The following is a 22,026-nucleotide window of genomic DNA, read 5'->3' on the forward strand; positions in this document are numbered from 1 at the left end:
CAACAATGCTGAAACGCTATCAGGCAAATGGAGCCCATCATGCTGCAGACTATTGCTGGACAGTGACAAGAGATGTTCCATTTAATGAATACAAGAGACAAGCCAAGAAGCGCCGAGTAGATGCTGAATAGGACTAAACTATGTACATAATATTTTTTGCCTTTGTTTCATAATAAATTTTATTTATATAACCCTTTTGCTGATTTTTTAAAGTGTTACATAAACAGGACAGGTGAAATATTATCATGTAAAGCATCCATAAACACATGAAAAGACCTAGGTTTACAATTTATGATTAAAACTCTACTATCTCAACAATATACATGGAAGTATAATGAAAAAATTAATATCTTAGAAACGGTAGCCAATCAGTTGTTTTAATTGTCATATTTGAATTCAGCACATCAAATACATAATAAATACCACATTTTATCTCTGAAGCAGATGACTTCTCAAAAATTGTAGACCAGTGTTATTTTTTTCCATTGATAAAAAAAAAGTTAGCCAGAGGTCTCCAGCAAAAGAACGGAGTGATTTTCCTCCCCAGAGAATACTACTTTTGGGGCACTGGAACTGCTCAGGAATTTGAGTTTAATTCAGTGAATATTTTTGACCCCGTATTAAAGAAGAGAATCTTTTCAAAGTTCACTTCACTGTGAGTAAGCAAAATAAAGAGAAATTAAATACACATAGCTAGAGCCGCTGATAAGCACTAAAGACTTTAGCCCTGGTAAGCAGTCTTAGGCTTGGTCTACACTAGCGTTTAAAACCGATTTAGCAGCGATAAACTGATTTAACACTGCACCGTCCACACAACGAGACCCTTTATATGATATAAAGGCCTCTTTAAACTGGTTTCTGTACTCCTCCCCAACGAGAGGAGTAGCGCTGAAATCGGTATACCATATCGGATTAGGGTTAATGTGGCCGCAAATCGATGGTATTGGCCTCCAGGCAGTATCCCAAAGTGCACATTGTGACTGCTCTGGACAGCAATCCGAACTCGGATGCACTGGCCAGGTAAACAGGAAAAGCACGCGAACTTTGAATTTCATTTCCTGTTTGCCCAGCGTGGAGCTCTGATCAGCCACGGTGGCGATGCAGTCCAAATCCAAAAAGAGCTCCAGCATGGCCGTACGGGAGATACTAGATCTGATCGCTGATGGGGAGACAAATCTGTTCTATCACAGCTCCGTTACAGAGACGAAATGAGAAAGCATTTGAAAAAATTCCAGGCTATGATAGACAGAGGCCACAGCACAGTGCTGTGTGACAAGCGTAACGGAAAGCCAAAGAATCAAATGGACGCTCATGCAGGAAGGGAGGTGTACTGAGACTCCAGCTATCCCACAGTCCCCGCAGTCTCTGAAAAGCATTTGCATTCTTGGCTGAGCTCCCAACGCCTGTAGGGTCAAACACATTGTCCGGATGCTTCAAGGTATATCTCATCAATTTACCCTCCCTGCCCCACCACATAAAAGAGAAAGGGAAAAAGTCATTTTCTTGACTTTTTTATCTGGTCACCCATGTCTACTGCTATGCTGTGATTAGACGCGGGTGCTGCAGCAATGAATAGCAGCATCCTTCTTCCCCTCCCCCTCCCCGCTGGCAGACAGTACAATATGACTGCCTATCATCATTCTCACACCTGTAGGCTACGCGGCCTCTAAGTGAGTCAGCCGGGTGTGCCAGGTAAATAGGATGCTCACCGGTCATTCCGGTAAGATGTGACATAACGGGGTATACCGTCTCATACATTAGCAAACCTGGGGCCTAGAGCCTCCATCACCCCCTCCACCGCCTTCATTTCTAAAGAAAAGATTCTTGTAGCTGCCTGGAACTACATGGCAGCAGGATGCTGGGGGGCTCCTCTCCCCCCCACCGTTTAGTCCTGCCTGGACTATCATAGCAGCTGCGAGGCTGACCTCCCCTCATTTTATCTTCACTAAAAAGAGTCAGTGTTTCGTATTCTGCTTCTTATTACTATCATCACACACAGAATGGGGGACACATGCCACAGGTAGTCTTCAGAAAGGTTGAGAAGAGAAGCCGAATCAACGGTGGGTTGTGCAGGGGCATCCCTGTGAATGGCATGCAGATCATCATTCTTGCAGGCTCTGACACAGAGCGGCCTGTGCTTCTTCGTTTCTCTGATACAACTGCGTTCTCTCAAGTACTTGCCCCATATTCTAGCAGGACTGACTCATATTTTAGATAAACATAAGGAGGGATCTGGACTCTAGCAGAATTCATTCCATTTTTGTTTTTGTGCCCCCGCGGCCACTACCTCAGCAAAGGCAGCCAGAAGACCATGACAGCAGCAGACGTACAGAACGAGCTGATAACCGTCATCTTCCATCGCCAATTTACAATGGCACAACAGACGGTACAGACGACTGGTAACATCTCTGCTACCGTTGCAATGGCAAATGAATCGGCTGTGATAGCACTGCAGATACGCCGTCTGTCAGTGGCATCCAGTACATCATACAGTGACAGTGACAAAAGGCAAAAAAACGGGTCCATGGTTGCCATGCTATGGCATCTGCCAGGTCAACCCGGGAATAAAGGGCACGAAATATTGTCTTGCCATTGCTTTCACGCAGGGAGAATCGAACAGAATGAATTTACAACAGATATCACCCGCGACAACTGTTTTGCACCATTTCATGCATTGGGATCTCAACCCGAATTTCCAATGGTGCGGGGAAGACTGTTCGGGAACTATGCGATAACTACGGGATAGCTACCCACCAGTGCAATGCTCCAGAAATCGACGCTACGCCTCGGTACATGGACGCATACCGCCGAATTAATGTGCTTAGTGTGGCCGCGTGCACTCGACTTTATACAATCTGTTTTACAAAACTGGTTTATGTAAAATCGGAATAATCCTGTAGTGTAGACATACCCAGAGTCTCAGAAGAAAATCTCTGATGCACATATCTGCTCTCTTAACACAGAAAAATCTGCTAGACCACCTTGGCCCCAAGCCTAATCTACTAATCTGAACCTAATAAGAGTTTTTTTTGGTGGTTTTTAGAGTGTGGGTGCCAGTGTTGGGTTTATAACAGAAATACAGTTGCAAACTTAACCATGGGGTCGTTACTAAAACAAAAATAATGCACTTCACAGCTAAAGTTTGAGAAAACATAATCAGTTAATGTACGATTTCTACAATTCAGTTAGAGATCTAAGCTATTGAGCAGGTCACTTTTTAGTCAAATTTTTAGGAGGACCAAAACATAATTAGGTAAAATTTTGAAGAGCATAGAAGTGACTTAGGAGCGCAAGTCTCATTTTCAAATGTGACAGACACTTAAAAGCCTAAGTCTCTCTCACCAACAGAAGTTGGTCCAATAAAAGATATCACCTCACCCACCTTGTCTCTTTAAGTCTAGGCAGGACTTAGTGATTTTTGAAAATGTTACTTGGCACCAACATTCATGAATTTGTCTTGGGAAAGCAGACATAACAACAGAGCTTGCCGAAAAAATCCAATTTTATTTCTGTGAACAGAAAATTGAATGCAACTACTTCACTAGCAGTTTTGCATAGAAAATTTCAATTTTTCAAAGAAAAAAAATTAAATTAAAATTTCATTTTGAATTATTCTCATGGAACAAATCTGAAAGGTTGCGGAAATCTATTTGTTTTAGCAAAACATTTTGATTTCAGAAAAACAGCATTTTCTTACAAGAGGTTTAAATAGCTATAATGAACAACCACCTCTGGAGTGATATTGTAATGATTAGAGTAGCAAATGCTACTATTGAGATTGAAAAGTAACTTTCATTATTAATTACAGATCATTGATACTTACAGACCCCAATTTGTGCTTAAAGTTAAACACATGCTTAAATGCTTGGCTGAAATGAAGCCATGGTATGGGAGGAGTAAAATAAATAATTACGTAACATAATAATGTTAATTAAATGCAGCCACATTGGTATCATTTAGCATCTTGATCAACACGTGAGATGATCTAAACGCCTATTCTAGTTTCAGTTAGTGTCCTGTACTGCATATTGTCTCAAACTTTTCATTCCATCTCTGGTTGCCAAAGAGTCTAGAAGTAGGTAAATAAATCACCCTTAACAGCATACCTCAGAAAGACTCTAGCTGAGATCCTTATTCAGCTTCCAGTGCTCACAGCTCTACAGCAGTTAGCTGAGAGATGACCGAAAGCCTGGCAAAATCTAAGCTTTGTTCATTTTCCAATGCTCTGAATGTTTAGAGATCTATACTAGTCCCTGTTGACCAAATCTAACTCCTACAGACCTTCAGGTCTTTCCCATTCATTGCATAATTGCAACAATCCACCTGCTCCAAAACCATTTCATCAACTGTGGTGCAGTACAAGCACAAATATGTTTCTATTATAAATGTGTTTTATGATGTTTAGATAGAGGCCAATACACTAACCTGTACTTATTCTGCCTACACAGTTCTGCAGACAATATTACTTACTGGAAAATTCCAGCAATTTCTTTCCTCAAGTTACAATAATCTCGCCACCAATTTATCCTCTATCCATCTCTAATCTCATTGTCAGTTTGCAGATGGCAATAGCATACATGTTGGTCACACCATCTTTCCAAAACCCTTGGCATCTGATGAATATATAATACTATGCATAATTAACAAGTCACTTTGTTTTGGCATGCAAATTCATTACTTTTCTTACATAAAAATGCACAAAGGCACAAATGTTTCATGACAACTAAAATAACTGTTCATTGTTTAAAACTTGGAAGATGCTCAATTATACATTTCTCTGTTTTGTTTTTTAATAGTCAGCACCTAAAAATCTCCAGGTTACATTAATATGCAGTGTTTGGGAATTTAGAAAATGAGAGTTTACAATTTTTGACAGATTTCACCCAGATCCCATAATATTTGCCAACATTACATCCCCTACATTAATTCTGTTATAGATATGCAAAAGCAACTGACAGGATTTTCTTCTATTAACATAGCAAACTGGAAGCTACTGCTTTGGTTTGGATGCTGATGCGAACAACTTAGTTCAGGGTCTGTCATCTTTTATTTTTAAGGCATAACTGAAATACAGCAATATCTTGCCATATTAGGGTTTCTTCCTCCAAATACAAGAAATCAGATCCTTCTTTGAGCTGCTCAAATGGAAGGGAAATTGAAGAAGTGAGGAGAGCTTTGGAAAGTTGTTAGATACAGTGGAGTTTTTTAATCCTATATGGTCAGTTATTAAGATTATATATTAAAACTTAGCAGTTATGGATAGCTCACCTATTGTTCCGTCAACTGACAAAAGAAAACACACTGCAAACTTAAGAAAAAATATCCAGAAATGTACTATAATAGCTTCATTAGATGAATAAACACTGACTAAGACTAAAGTGGTGGGAGATTGGGAACACTAAATCACTCATGCTCTTTGATATAAATCAGGGGCAAAATTTCAAACAATGGAGTCAATAGTACTACTCATATGCTTAAAGGTAAGCACCTGCATAAGTATTTTTAGTATTGGGATTTTAGTGATTAGTTTATATTTTCAAGGACATCTTTCTTCTTGCAAAAGAAGCAGTAGAACTTACTTTTGAAAACATGCACATTGAAATCAATCCTGCAATACGTTGGGTACATATTTGGATTTAGATTCAAATAACTTTAGTTGCTCAAATATTTAACAAATTTATCCTCTAGAAACCGGGAAATGTCCAAAGCAACATGCTGGCTTGCAGCCAAAAGGGTATTTGTGTAAGGTCACTAAACTCTGCCCCCAACCTCTTAGGGTTACTTTCCCAGTGTCATAATTAACTGGCTGTCATGAGGATTGTGGGAATGAGTAGATGCTGAAAACCATTATTTAAACAATTAAGACATTGATATCTTGGGCCTAAACAGAAGTTTGCCTACCAGTTCTTCATCATATGGCACTCTCTTACATCCAGTTTTTGAGAGAGATCTACTTGTGGTTATCAACAAATTGGTACAAGACATGTACACACTAAACAAGAATCACTGATGTGACTTCAAGATCAAAGTGCCAAGTTATTGGTCCATGTTGAACTATAGCTCCTATGCTGGAACTCCTAATGGGAGTCGTGTGTCCCCTGGGATGGAGCAGGGGAGTCACTGATCCCTACAAAAGATGCTAGTCATCCAGAAGGAATTGGGGCGGGGGGGCTCTTGCTTCAATACGACACCTGAAGTTGCATCCTGCTCTCTTCCCTGGACTGGCCATCCAAAGAAGGAGAGGTGAAAGACTCTGACCACTGGCTAAGACAAGCTTGAAGTCTACAACACAGAGAGAAAAGACCAAACATCCCCTCCCGCCCTACATGTGAAAGGGCTTCAAGTTACATCTTATCAATACAGAGATCCCTTCTGTAAAGCAATTTGAGAATGCTCAAATCACTCCAACACCCATTAGCATGTGCATATGCTCTGTGTTCCACTAACTATTACCCAAAGTAGACACTAAACACTGAAATCTGTTACGTATACCATAAGAGATATCTGCCTTAAACGAGTGTTCTTCTAAAGCTGCTAAAAGTGCAAGATTTTAGAAACCATTTTGGATCTGTGTAAGAAGACAACCAGAAAGATGCAGGTATTGTGTTAAAGTGGGAGGAGAAATAGACTAAAGCTTGATATGATTTCCATGAACAGTGAAGCATAACAGGAGAGAGTAGCCAGAGAAGGAATTTACCAGGAAACCAATTTAAGAACTGTACTTCCTTGAAACCAAGGCAAGTAACAGCCTCTGCCTTTAACAGACTCTTAGCTAAATGGCTCAGATCAATGGGAATGCTTTCTCCCCTCAGCCTTTTTAAAATCCTGAAAGAATTCTTTTCCTTAACTTGTTCATGATAATTTTATGTAATTATTAATTGTAGTAGCTGACAATCTAGGTAGACTGAACCATTGGCTTATTGATTGTATTTCAATTATAACCTTAATTTGACTATTGCATTGTACCATTGTAAAATAGGTTGGGTAAAATATAAGCTAAACTAGTTAGTGACATATTTCTCTTAACTCATATTTGTTCTTATAACTGCTTGCTCCATCTTTTCATACATTTATAAAAGATATACTGAACTGGTTCATCTTTCAAAAGTTCAATGCAGACCAAGTAGTCTACGTAGTGGAAAAAGGTAAAACCATTAAAAATAATTCCTGAGCCCATCTTATATTTTAATTACTTAAAATAACACCCTATTATTCCTACACATTTCTACATCCCCAAATTCTGCAAGGACCACGGCTAAGGTTTCTGTGCATCCCAACATCCCACCTCTGGTTGTCTCTCTGATTGGGGATTGCCATTTTAGTTATTTTTCTCAGCAGTGATTCTTCTTCTAATGATGCAAAGTGGGACTGAAAGTTATCAGCTTCCCAGTAGGAAATGCTTGAAATCAAAAAGTTTCAAGCTGTTGGAAGCTACAATCTATCATTTTAAATTATAGTTGAGGTTGCCTGCCACTTTACATTGTAGGGCCTTATTTTTAGTTGCTTATAACTTCGCCAAACGTTAGCCATTCAGGGTGAAATTTTCCATGCTGGGTGTCTGCCTCAGGCTATTTTTGGAAAGTTTCAGCAAAAATGGTTCAGCAATTTCCACAAACAAGATTATGGGGAAAAATTCAGTGTTTTATCCATATTAAAAAAATGTTACCACCATTTCATTGAGAAGCTTTAGCACCTCCATGCTCTGGAGCAGGGACTTGAATTTTAGCCAGGGTTGGGAAAATTCTGTAATATCAGGGATCTGCCTTTTGTTTGCTTCAGTTAACATCTTGGATCCAGACAGGAGCAAATGAGGATCTGAATAAAGTGTAGTCATAGTGGATCACTTCACTAGGTATGTCCAAACCTATGCTACCACTGAAAAATCAGGCAAGACCATGGCAGACAAGGTCTTCAATTACTTTGTTTTAAAAGTTGGTTTAACCAGAAGGATTCATCATGACAAAGGGGCAGAGTTTGAAAATAACTTATCCACAAGGCATGGCATGTGACAACCATGAAGTCAATCCTGCATGCCATGCCAAGTACCTATTTTCTGTACCTCATCGTGTCTTCTATCCAAGACTGATATTATATAGGTAAATGAAGTTATATTGACTTATGGCATGGATATCATTCTAGACTGAACGTTTTATAGTTCTGGATAATTTATGATGTTTATTTAGCAGATGTGTTTTCAAAATGGCTTGCCATATGCCTAGTGACTTTGAGTTGTACGAGTATACTACTGATCATACAGGAACTGTTATTTCATAAGATATCAATATGTTTGGGAATTTCAGCTGTGCAGAATTGGCCATTCTATTGGACTTTGGACCTAGAACTGCCACAGTAACTTCCTGTTTGATTGGCAAGATACACTGAAGAGAGATCCAGAAATTTCCATCATCAATACCAGAACTTGTGAAATAAAATCAAGACAAAGATGCAATCAAGAGCATCTGGAGCTTGTACACTACTGCTAATGAGTCAGAAGGATGGATGAATGTATCTTGAGTTAACAGAAATGTTGGGACAACATTACATTGACAAGGGGAGAATGTAGCACTCCTAAAGGAATGCCAGGGTTATATTTACCTGCACCCTGTCCCTTTAAGGATTGATGTTCTGCTGGTGGGATCAAGAGACAGAGCTCTGGGGAGCAGAGCGTGGTTGCAGCAGCAGTGTGGTGTGCTCCAGAGAGAGAGACAGTAGCAACTGTCTTTATGCAAGCTATGAGTGCATTTGGGGAGGGGGAGGGTTGGATTCTAAGTTTATTAAAATGCTCCCATTTTGAACTCTCTCTGGTCTGGGAGTGTAACACACGCATTCAAAAGTTGGGAAAGACCAGACTTTAGATTGCCATTGTAACCTATATTCTACCCTCGTGCATATGCATTTTAATACAGTCTTTTTACATGATCACATTTTTTTCACAGAACCCTTTCGTCATTCAGTGCACAGGATAGTCCTGCTCTGGGACTTAATCAGGGTTGTGTAGTCAGGCCTGCCGAGAGAGGGTGCAAAGGAGGCAATTGCCCATGGGCCTCAGTGATTTAAGGCAGCAGCCCTGGGCCCTTTTAAATTGCCCGGGCGGGCCACAGGGCTCCTAGATGCACCCGGGGTGGTACCAGCAGCGGCTAAGGCAGCTGGGCAGGCATGTGGAATCCCTGGCCTTGCCCATTTTCTGTTCTGCCCTGGGGAATTGCTGTTGGCGGGTCTGTGTGTAGTAAATGAGGGTGTTATTTGTAGGACCCCTGCATTATTTGTTGCTGAAGCTGGAAGGTGTGAGTAAGTGATGCAGAGTTTGCAGGAAGATAAATTATAGTTAAGGCTGTTTATGGCAGCCCAGGGGAAGGAATTCTACCCCTGATTGTACCACACAGTTCCTGTGTGATGCTGGGAAAGTCACTTAAACCCGGCTTTTCATAGATGGCTACTAATTGTGTGTTCTTCACTTTGTGGGTACCTAACTTGAAACTGCTGTGCCGAGCACTCATAGCTGCAACTGAAATCAGTAGAAGCTGTGCTTTCAATATACCAAGTGCTGTATGATGCTAAGTACCCAAGAAATCAGGCCGTTGGGGTCTCATATTGGCATCCAAAATTAGTGGATACTTTTGACTTCAATGTCAGTGCCTCAATTGCCCATCTTTAAAAAGGGGATAATACCAACCCCTTAACTCACAACTTTATTGTGAAAATAAATTAATTACTTTTTGTGAGGCACTCAGATACTATAGCGATTAGTGCCCTCCTAGAAAAGAGTATGACTAAATTAATTCTGTCTTCAGAGCAGGGTTTTAATAGTACACAGTAATTAAGGCCTGGGGCCACAAACTGAACAATGCTTTTCAATGCTTTCTAATGGGAAACCTGTTATTTGAGTTGTAATTTGCCTCACTAAATTGTCTAGCTTGTTGCCCAATTGTTACACTTATTTTTTTAATGGATTTACTCTTTTATGCAATTAGATATAGTGATTAAGATTTTATATTACCTCTCAGTTTTCCTTTAAGGGTACAGTGTGATATTTTTACAGGTTTTTTTGAAGGAACCACAGCATTCAGTCAGGAACTTGGTGTACAGCCAGTATGGGGATTTTAATTTGGCAACTAATTTCTGCCTCATCTGGTTTGATTCTTCGTAGTTATGTTTTCCTGCATCCGGATACAGACTGACTTGTCAATGATGGAGCTCTCTTAAAGTGCTTTTCATGGCCTTCCCATACAGAGATGGTTCCTAAGCAGGACATGGGATAGCTTTTCTTTAAGTTCTTCCTCCACGTATCAGTTACAGTGGAGCAAATATTTGCCCACAACTTTAAGGAAGCTACAGTCATAGCCATATTGCTTCAGGTCTTATCCATCAGGAACACCTAGTTCCCACTCTGCTTCTGCATTAGGTGTATGTTCTGCATGCCTGGGATGACTTCTCAGGCCTTCTGCATGATATATATAGATGCTGGCTACATCCACCTAGTCATTGCCAGCTATAGAAGGTATTAAAGCAAAACTATGTTAGACACTTTAATGAAGTAACCTCAATTGAAATTAATACTTGGAGGCACCACAGCAGAGCTTTCTAGTCTGCTTCCTCAAGAATAAATCAAACATCAAATAAAATATCCAGGTTTTGTAGGCCAGAGCACTGAGTGATGCAAGTCTAAGCACAGCCCTCAAGAACACTGCAAGAAAGCCCTTTCTCAGGCATGCTTGAAATATAGGTGGCCCAAAGTGATCTCTAATCCAGGCTTATTTGTTCTCTAATAATAATTGCCATGGCTATATCCAGAACATGCTCCAGGATGTGCAGACTGTTCCAATACTTCTTTTCACTCTCTTCTTCTGCTCCTCAGTTCTGGCTACTCTTTGATCCATCTCTGCCCATTTTGTTAGGGTTTATGTATCATCCCTTGGGTGCTACAAAAGCCACTGTCTGATGCATCCTATCGTCTCCTGTTAGGCACAATCAATCTGCCCCCTCCACACAATGGCTGGCACTACCATCAGTGCTAATTCAACACATCCATAAGCAGCTGTTTCTATTAATAGGAAAGGTGAACCAATGTAAGCAACAGCAATGCCAGCATAGGCTGACAAAGATGCTTTTAAAATGCAATTATTGGCAGCTCACTAGCTGCAACTTTAACAAAACTGGCAGTCCCAGCTGAAAAGTAGCCAGGTAGCATTTGCCTGGAAGAGAGAAAAGATGAGGAGAAAGGTGGAGTGGGATAGGGTGAAGAGAAGATTTCTGGGTAAACTTTTGCACTTTCTCACACATTTTTCAAAGCTGATATAAAGCCAATTTCCTGCATATTTGATAGTGCCATTATTTTTAGTGAAATGTCCATTCAAAACAAATGGGACAGAGGAACATAGTAGGTAGATTCACCTACATTCTAAAAATCACATCAATTCCAGACAGATCTGTCATAAATGTGCAATATTCAGTGGGTGTAATCCCTTTATAATTACCCTTACAGACAGTCCTGTGGAAAGAAAAAGGATGTGCTTGTGTCTAACGCATAAGACTAAGTGTCAGGAGGATCTGGGTTCTATTACAAGGTCTTTCACTGACTTGCTGTGTGGGGTTGGACAAATTATTTGTAATCCTTTGGGGAAGTAAATCCACACACAGATATTTAACTCTGTAGTAGTAGAGCTCCAGCACTCAGCCCTACTCTCTAAAGGTTCATACCCTAAAATAACTTCCAGAAATTCTGCAATTCTCAGAAAAAAATATGGTCATCTTAAAAGGCCAAATCATTACATCTGTTAACTTCAGTTCTCTCCCCACCCCCTGTAAAACTGGAGAACAATATTGCCCTGATGGATGTTGTGAAGCTTAATTCATTAATATCTGTGAAGTGTTTTGCAATCCTCAGACAGAATGTGTTATAGAAGTGCAAAGTATTACTATTGTTGTTTCTTTTATGGCACTCAAAATATTTGGTTCTAAATACCAGGGTTGTGAGGTTTCCATTGTTACTAGAGTAGATGACCAGGATTAGGTAAAATAAGAATAGATCCCAGAATAGAACCTTATTTTCATACCAGAAAACAAAGCATCATTTTGTTAAAAATAGTTACATTTTTCAACATTCCTTTGCAATTTCCTAGTTCTATCTTGAATGATAAGTACCAAAATATCACATGAAATGTATATTCTTGCAGTAATTCTGATTTGCCAGGAAACAAGAACCACTGGCAATTTAGCAAAATAGCCTGTAGTCACAAGATTTCTAGCCATATGTTCCAGACCAAAGAGATTCTGATAAATTTTATGAGGAAAAACTTCCAAGTTCTTGCTTGGATTTTTATCCAACCTTCCATATCTTTCTTTGATACTAACTGTTACAGAGCATGCAAGTGTGGAATTTAACTTCAAGATGTTTTAAACTACATAATCCATATTTTTACAAAGGTCCCTGTATCTAGTAGGTCAAATTCGGCCTTCAGTTACACCACAGATGGTGGGGTTTTGTTCTGTTTCAAACTTGAGGGTGTTTTTACTTTGTAAAAACTGTCAGGGGAATCAGTTACATGATTGTCCCCAATGTATTTTAAGCATGATTTAGTTTTGCGCGTAAATTAGACTTAACTATGCCTCTGAAAAGTACTACAGCCAAGAGAATTGTTCAATGTCTGTTATTTTGGCCATAGGCTGCAGCATGATTCACAGGCTGGATTAGAACATAGCTAGGTCCCTTCCACACTGCGATAGCAAATTGTGCTTTTATTGCAGGGTTTCTCAAACTGGGGGTCATGACCCCTCAAGGGGTTGTGAGGTTATTACATGGGGGGTTGCGAGCTGTTAGCCTCCACCCCCAAACCCCACTTCACCTCCAGCATTTATAATAATGTTAAATATAAAAGAAGTGTTTTAATTTTTAAAGGGGGCACACTCAGAGGCTTGATGTGTGAAAGGGGTCACCAATATAAAACTTTGAGAACCACTATTTTATTGTGACTGGGCACAACAGGCTGTAAGCAACCCCCAGGACACACAGTTTGTTTTTACAGAGGCAGGTTCCGTACCACACACAGTTTCTGCTCCTTACACCAAAGTGTGGGGGACTTTCAAGAAGCCAGTTGTTTCTCTACTCCAGCCCTCACCCTGGCCCAAGTTTGAGCAGCACAACCTGGGGGCTACTGCAAATTGGGAAAATAAATCAGCTGTGGATTGTTAAAAGGCCACTCCTCTGCTACCCCCCATAAAGTTCCCTGCAGGGAGAGAAGAGTAGGAGTTGGCTCTGCCTATTCTATGCCCCCTGCCGACTTCTTCATACTGAGAGCATCCTCAGCAGGAACGTTAGGAGAGGCTTCTGCTCCAGAAGCTGATTAAGGCAGAGAATCTGCCCCATAGTGTGGGTCACAGACAAGATACTTGATGGTCTTTTAATCAAGGTCATGTTTATTTTCTATTATGTACTATGAAAATAACAGCCAAAAAATATGCCTCCAAAATATCAGCAAGGAATGGAGAATTATCCAAGGCCCTAATTATTAACAGAAAATATGACTGTCTTTATAGGGGAGACCACTGAACATTTTAAAAAAATATACAGGGAAACTAAATGGAAAATCTCCATCTGCCTCTAAGAGTTCCCTTTATAGCGGCATGGGAGTGCAATTACCAGCAAAATGACAGACACAGACCTCTAGCCTGGCCTCCAGGGCTCCAATGTGCTGTTGTCTCCCCCTGTGTTCCGACTGCAGCTTTTCAATGAATGCACTGTTGTTGGCCTCTTCAGAGAGGAGCTGTTTGAGGATAAGGAAGATTCTTTGTGAGTGCGGGGGGGAAATAGTCCAAAGAGACTGTAAAGGCATAATTAGTTTCTTTATATACCATCTCCATTATGCTGCCAAATCTTCTTGCTGTTGTGCTACAGCAGAACAATAGCCTTTTTTCAGTTCAACCTGCAGCATTGCCCAGTCCCATACCTGCAGCTACTGCTTAGTTGCTGTACTGTGAACAGCACCTTCATATTATTATGAAGGGAAAAAGACCACCACCACCCTAACATTTATTATCGGATATGCACATGGTATTGCCAAAAACTCAAGACATTATCAGTATGTATTTCTATTACATCTGAAGATCCCAATCAGGATCAGGGCTTCATTGTGCTGAATGCTGCAGATATTCAAAACAAGGGACAGTCTACACCCTAAAGAGTTTAATTCAATGTTAAGGCTGAAATTCTGCTTTTACCCCTCTCTGGCATTCCTAGATAGGAGCAAGGGAGATAAAAAAGGGGACATTATAACCCACAAGTGTTCCTTTTCCTAGGAATGAAAGGACGAGAGCTACTCAGACAGTACTAAAATTCCAGCCATGCTGCAGTACTTGGGTTTTTTAAAAAATTATTATTATTAAACAGGAGTTCAATGGTATTCACCCAGCAGGGCAAGATAGTCTCTGCAGGCCAGGTGGAATTTTATGAGTCTCAGACTGTACATTTTGGGATGGGAGAGAAATAAAATTAAGATTTAATACAAAACTGTGTTATCCCTGTTTGATCCTCAATTACGGTGAAATTCTCCCATGTGCAGAAGGTCAGCAAAAGAGCTAGGCAGAGCCTAAATTCTCAAAGAGTAGGAAATAAGTAGTGACTAGACTCTCTGGATGGGGTGAATATGGGGTTGCCAATTTTGGTTGGCTGTGTTCCTGGAGGTTTCATCATATGACATAATCTTTATTTAAAGATTAATCTTTAATTCCTGGAGATTCCAGAAGAATCCTGGAGGGCTGGCAACCCTAAATGAATTTCATCTTTTGGTTTCAAGTCCAAATTTCATATGCATTGAGATATGATTCTGAATGCAACCAAACTTTGCTGTCAAAGTGTCACAAACAGTGGGAGATGAGGCAAAAAATGTCTTATTGTCATAAAATCTCATACACTTATGACTTGATACATTACTTTATATATATATAAAGTAACAGAACAACATATTTGTAATAAACCACTTTGTAAAGCACTTTGGGTCTTTTGGCATAAAAGGCTCTTGGTAAATGGAAGATAACCATACATAGTATTCAGATAGAATCCTTTATGGGTGTGATTACCGTATTATTTGAGGACACACATTCCTTGCTTCTCATTTAATTGTGAATCGTGTGAGCCCAAGAACTACATTTCATTGTTTCCAAAACAGCTCTAATCTCCATACACAGGACAGGCTTTAATACCAGCCCTAACCATCGTTCCCACAGGGCAAATCTTCACAATGAGGTGAAACGGAAATGATTTGGCTGTTGTAAACAAAACACACTGCCAAGGTTTTCCAGAACTTCAGTTGCATAATGTTAATGCAGTACTCATGATCTTAATTTAAAAAATAATTCCTTGAAAATTAATCAGTCATTACTATGTTAATTAATTATTTAAGCCAATTAAGCCCAAGGTGAAGTTAAGGGCAATAAACTCCATAAATGTTTAGTATAAAGTCTTAATAGTGAATTTTTTTTAAAAAAAAGAAAGCTTTCTTTTTGGGAGACTGGATGGCTCAAGGGATTGCTAATTACAGAACTAATCCACTGTTCAAATCCAGCCCAGGTCAGCAGTAATCACATGACTTCTGTGTGTCCTTTGAGTTGTTGATCTAGATCTTGCTAAAGACATCAAAAATTACCCCTAAATGTCTAACCTATTTTTTCAACGAAAGTACTTGCCGCTCTGGCGGCTGATTTCCACCTCTCTACAAACAAACGAAATGTAGCAGGGCTCACCCTGCTGGTGCTCTGCAGCACCTGATCAGCAAATACTCCTGTCCCATCTCCAAATGCTTGCTGGGGTGAACACAAATGGCTGAGGTCCTTTCTCTCTGACAGAGCCCAGAGAGTCATTATGGGTTACTGTTCCCACACTTCCAAAGTCCTTACTTGCAAAGTATCGCAATGCTCAGTTCTCTCCCCCATATTATTTGATGTCTAGAGTGGTCCCGATGGCTAATAATGAGAATGCACAACAAGCTGATATTCCAGCAGCCCAGACAACACTGAGCTCTTCGTCTCCTTTACATCAAACCAACAGCACCATCTCCCAGCTTTCTCAAAGCCTAACCAAGATAAGCAACAGGGTAAAGAGCACCTGGCTAAAGCTGCACCCTGGCAGGCAAGACCGAAGTGAGGTTGGAAGGATGACAGAACTATCCACACCCTCTGAGCGTGAGGATTGTACAAGCTCCAAAACTTGAAGGAAAGCTCGGGCCATAGTGTCACGTTTTCCTTTGTTCTGAGTTGAAACCAAGGTTTTGATCTGAACTGTTTACTTGGCTCAGGCTTGCAGAAAACTATCCAACTTATCTAATGTGTTATATCTGTAGAGGACCCACCATTGATATCCAACTAAAGTTTGCCAGCACACTGGTAAATCTAACCTAAGTTTTGGGTTTACAATATCTTGCACTTTGGAAGCCTCCAATTTTACCACTGTCTAACCTTTCCTATCCCAGCCATTGTTATTTCAGAGTGTCCGTGCTTCTTACGTTATTGCAATATCACTGGGTCTAATGGAACAGGCCAGGGGTGCTGGTAGAGTCCCATTTTCCTTTCAAATCAAAATTAAAAGGTTATAAGCAGCAAATTTGGATCTGAACATTCCCGTTCAAGTCCAGAAATTGGGTGTAGGAACAATGAACCAATGAAGTGCTTTATACTATATTACAGGAAGAGCTTTAGGAGTCATGCTTTATTGGGTATCATCATTGCTTTGTATTTCTTAATTCTTGCCATCAGGAGCAATGACTGCAAGGCAAGCTATATTGGGGAAGTGGGTGGGTGAGTATGTTAAAAAGACCTTAGAACTCACAGGATGTTAATGAGTGGCCAATTATTCTTTGACTAATGGATAGCTGCTAGTTGGAACACATTTAGGTCTGAACATAAGTCTCTGTAATAGTTTTAATTAATTTTTAAGAATGCAGGATTGTCTTGTCTAAAGCCAAAAACATAAATACTTTCATTAATTAGTGTTTATAATGCAATGTATCCCCAAGCTCTGCTGCAGTAATTGGAATCTTCCTACAAGACATCCTTGTAAACAGCAATATTATTTCAAGGCAAGGTTTCTGGTTTATTTTTTGGCCTGGTAAAGAATGTTTTTTTCTAGACTGGCTGGCTGTTTTTTCACTTAAGAATAAAATAGGAATAATGATGTAGGCTTGACTACGCATTTAAACTGAATAATTTGCAATAATGCTCCAAAATGCCACTGGGATACAAGTCAAAGGACTGTTTGCAAAAACAATTGCTTCTCTTTTTTAAATTAATTTCTGAAAAATAAATGCAGCAAGTTGCTAGATGGCTCAAGGGATAGAGAGCCTTTCATCTCTAAGTTAGCATTTTAAATATAGCCTGGATTCGTAGTGAGTGAAAGTTGTTACTATGGCAGGGTTGATCTGTGGCCTTTGTAAAATGTAAACATGATAATCCTCATCTAATGGGAGAAGTCTTCCTTTTTCTATAAAATCTGATTTTTTAAAAAAATAATTCCATTGCTGAGAAAAAATAATATATTGTACATATCCAGTCTTTTGTTCAGGGACACGCCAAACAAAAAGAGCAGCCTCAGTTTTAGTCATAACTGGAAACAGCAGCTGTTTCTCAGCGTATGTTTCTGCTGTGGTCATCTGGTGCAGATGTACATATATGAAAGTAAAAGGATGGTCTGGTGTTACTGGCTTGTACTAGATCAGAAACAAGAGAAAAGCTATTTTACCCAGTATGAATGGGACCAGAGAAGAAGAGAAATATTTTTAATAAGGATGAATCTACTGGTTCAGCCACATTAAGAACTGCTGGGGGTTTAAGATAAAATCAGAATTTCTCTTAGCTCTCTGCCTTCACATATTTATAAAAATGGATTAACAAGCTCTCCATTTTAAGTTTTGACATATTTGAATGCATTTTTCTCTCTGAGGGCTTGTCTAGACAAACAGTTTGTGCGTGGCAAACGAAAGTGTGACTCTACCGTGCACTAGCCTGATGTGCCCTCACTGGCCAGATGGACCCTGCTACTGTGTGCTACAAGTTCCCCCATGCACACTGACATATGCCCCCTTCAAAGCAGGCTAGACCAAAATATAGTAAGCAATTTTTAGTGCATGGTAGCAGGGTCAGCACAGACAGTTAATGAGCAGCAGGCTAGTGCACTGTAGATTTACACCACAGCTTGCTGCACTAACTGTTTGTGCAGACACGTCCTGAGGCTTCAGAAGAAGGTGGAAGGAGGAAGAGGTGTTGGGTCCTTGATGATGAGAAACTTTCCAGCACACACTTGCACACAAGAGCTTTGGATAATCATCCAAATTCTTAGATGTGCTAAGAGATTTCCAGACAGAAAAGAAGGCATGGTCTCTGCCCCAAGGAGCTCATAGTCTAAAGGCAGACAAGGAGATAAACAGAGAACAGGACTAAGTAGAGCACTCAAGAAGGTGATTGGCTACATCTTAGTAATATGAAGATACTGATTGGACACATCTATGTTGACTCAGTGAGTAGTTTTATTGTTTGTTTTAAAATTAGAATATATAAACAATTCCCAGTTATTCCCCAAGCTTGTCAGAATTTGCCATCTAATTCTCCCATAGGTAACACAGCAGGACTTGAATGAGAAGAGGGTGGTGACCTCATACGTGAGGCAGGGCATGCCATGTGTAGGGGTAGCACAGAAAACGGCATAGAGATGGTTGTGTGGAAAGAGGACAGATGGGCATATGAAGCTGGACTCACTGGAAGAGGGGAGGGGACTGGAGCAACACCAAGTGAGACCAGGGCCGGGGCTGAGACACACTGGCAGCGTGACATGGGTAGAGCTTGTATTGCCACTGCTTGCACTCTCCTGCGTCTGTCCTGTGGAGAGAGGATTTCAGCCTGCAGGGCCTTCAATTTGGTATTTTTTACAAGCACCAAATTGTCTTGAAATTTAAGAGGAAAAACTGTCAGTGATGTCTCTTTAAAAAGGGTATACAAGGCTCTGTCACTTGTGAAAAGGTATAGATCTGTTTTGTGAGCAACTGGAATGTTAGTTGCAGAACAAATTCTCTCCTACCTACTGGGGTACCGTTGATCTTCAGCAGTAAATGGAATTCTTCCTGAGCTCTCTGCTGGGACACAGAGAAAAACCTCAGCATGTCTTCATAGGCATCATTAACCTCTCGTTTTAAACAGGAAAGAGAGCCTCCGTTTCACAGGTGATGTAATAAACATGGAGGACAAACAGAAGAGCTCAGGCAAGACAATTAGAATATTCTAATTCGTATAACCTTTCTAAATGTCCTTGAAGATCAAGCAGCAAAACATTGTGTGTTTAATCATAGTGAAGGGTAATAGAAATCAGACAGAGAGAGAGAGAGAGAAGGAGCTCAGCTAATTCCAGGCATGCTCTGTTAAACGCTCTATGGGATAAAATGGCTTACAGTCCACGCAGCATACTTTCCTTGGATAAGAACCATCACACATGGAAATTAAAAGCAATTAGAGTCCCTTAAGGGTTTGAATACATTCTATAAAACATTTCCTTTATTCTCTACCATTTGCTTAAAAAAAATTACAGGCAAGGCATTTTTATGCAGAGGGGCGTTTATTTATATTTAGCACATTAAGAGATTAGATATGGCTTTAATGGCCATTATTACAGCTCCATAAACAGCCACTAAAAGCATGTTTAAAGTGACACTGTCAAAACTCACTGACAGGCCCAGAATTTCCAGTTGCAATATACACTGCCCTCTCCTGGTCACCGGAGAGCTATTTGCCTCTTAAAATGGAGGCTGAGACTTGCACTGGGGATTCCAGCCATCAGTGGACAGCCACTAGTGCAAACCCTAGTATAGTCAGGCCCAATCAACAGTAACCATAAATGGCACCGTGGCAGCTCACCCATGCTTGATACTGGGATAAGGTACACTGGTGCCAGTCAAGACCTATAGCAGCTTTGCCTCTCTAGGCTAAGGTTTTGCACTGATGCATCTACGCTGGTCACCGGTGGCTGAAATACCCAGTGCAGACAAGGCCTCTGGTTAGAAATTTTCATTATTCTTCCCCATGACCCTATGATAAACAAGGAGCGGTAGCGGCAACAGGGCACGGTCATCGCACTCTGTAATCTATCCTGTCCCTATGTTTCCTGTTAGACACAGTCGTAGTGGCACAGGGTGAAGGATTATTTTCCCTTGAATTTGGGCAAAAGACAAGGGATGTACAACTTGTTTCTAAACCAATGAAAAAAGAACTAATGCTAGCAACTTTACCAATGGCTTTCAGTGTCTGAAATCACACTTGACTTCAGAATGTTGCCACATGACACATATTTGCATACTAACATTTAAAAAAATATACACTGGCTTTTTAGGAAACTTCACACTCAAAAAAGACAAAGATTTTGGTTCTGCTGTCTAAGCCCAGCATTTTCCTCCTCTGTTTCATACAGTTTGAGTCACTGATTTCCACAATGACATTTAAATGGGAAGCTTGAGGCTGAAATCACAATGACATGTATTTTGCACCTCAAAAAACAGATGCAAGCTGCTTTATATATGCGCTGTTGACTTATTAACTCATAAAAATGCCCTTTGCATGAAGGGAAGGCTAAACAATATCAAGACACATAGTTTAATTTAAAATCAGCATTGGGAGGCTCCCACCCACTATTAATCTACACATCACCCCTGTAAACCTTTCCTCAAACAGAGATTTGGAGAAGAGCTTTAGGGGTTCTGGAATTTCTTTGCTTTCTTTTTGATGCTTTGTTAGTTTAGATTCTACCATATGTTGTTCTGGGTGCTGATCTTATAACTACAAGATTTATGACCAAAGCTCCAATGCTAGACAAAAGTGTGATGCCTGCCTTCAAATGTTCCACTGCCAAGAAAACAACCAACACTCCAGCTGGCATTAATACGTACTGGGCTGCAAGAGGTGCCATTTTTCAGAAGGAATGCAAAACCAACTACACAAGCACCAGCTACGAAGAAGAACTAAGTCGTTCAACCTATGTCAACCAAGTCCAAGTAGTTGGGCTTGTCAACCAAGTCCAAGTAGTTGGTTCAGGAGAGTTCCGTGGTGTATGAAGAGATGGGTAGGAGAAGGCATTCTCCCACTTCCACTAGTGTGTGGCCTCTATTGCACCCCTGAGGCTGCAAAAGCTCCTACAGCTCCTCCGCAGGGGTCTGTGTGGCCATCTGACTAGAGTAGAAATGGATCTACTGGCCCTATCTCAGTCCTCCTATAGCTTCCCCTTGCTTCATTGTCTACACATCTTTGTAGAGATACATACAGGAACACCAATAAAGCTGTGCTTCACTACACACAGGAGATGCAAACTCTGCATTCAGGCTCTTCAGATACATTAATTTATGTATGCCTATTGCTTATGGGGCCTTTGATGGTCTTGAAGGACGGAATAGGATTTACCCTGATGATCCCATGACTTGTTATGGAAGAATAAAGATATTAGCCCCAGTGTCCTGGCTAGGTTTCAAATTTGGTACTCACCTTCTGCTTTCAAACATTCCCTCGTACTTTCAATTGGTTGAGATTTTTATCGCTTCTGGTCTCATCTCTCCTATAGTGTTGCTGTACACAGTTAAACTATTGCTAAGTTCCATTCCAGAGGTGGGTCAATTTCAGCTAGCATGTGAAATGATCCATTTTTATGTATGTATTGTGACAAAGTTCCTCCTCTACCTTGGTGGGTCCTGCGCTTCTGTGGTAGATTTACTCACCTCAGTGATCTTCCCCACAGTCTAGGTCAACTTCTCCTGTGTCTGATCAGGAGTTGGGAGGTTTGGGGGGAACTCAGGCCCGCCCTCTACTCCGGGTTCCAGCCCAGAGCCCTGTGGATTGCAGCTGTCTATAGTGCCTCTTGTAACAGCTGCATGACAGCTACAGCTCCTTGGGCTACTTCCCCATGGCCTCCTCCAAACACCTTCTTTATCCTCACCACAGGACCTTCCTCCTGGTGTCTGATAACGCTTGTACTCCTTAGTTCTCCAGCAGCACAGCCTCTCACTCTCAGCT

The 22,026-nt window shown here is 40.5% G+C and overlaps 1 protein-coding gene across 8 annotated transcripts in view; it reads right to left on the reverse strand.

The window, feature by feature from the left end:
- LMNTD1 (lamin tail domain containing 1) overlaps nucleotides 1-22,026 on the reverse strand; it is a 303,586-nt gene that overhangs the window by 130,162 nt on the left and 151,398 nt on the right. For all 8 annotated transcript variants that reach the window (XM_032767274.2, XM_032767279.2, XM_032767275.2 and 5 more), the window contains one exon: nucleotides 13,659-13,760. In XM_032767274.2, coding sequence (XP_032623165.1) covers nucleotides 13,659-13,760 — 102 coding nt within the window. The remainder of the gene's footprint in view (nucleotides 1-13,658; nucleotides 13,761-22,026) is intronic.

This window comes from Chelonoidis abingdonii, chromosome 1 (genome assembly GCF_003597395.2).
Source record: "Chelonoidis abingdonii isolate Lonesome George chromosome 1, CheloAbing_2.0, whole genome shotgun sequence".
In the NCBI taxonomy this organism is placed as follows: domain Eukaryota; kingdom Metazoa; phylum Chordata; order Testudines; family Testudinidae; genus Chelonoidis; species Chelonoidis abingdonii.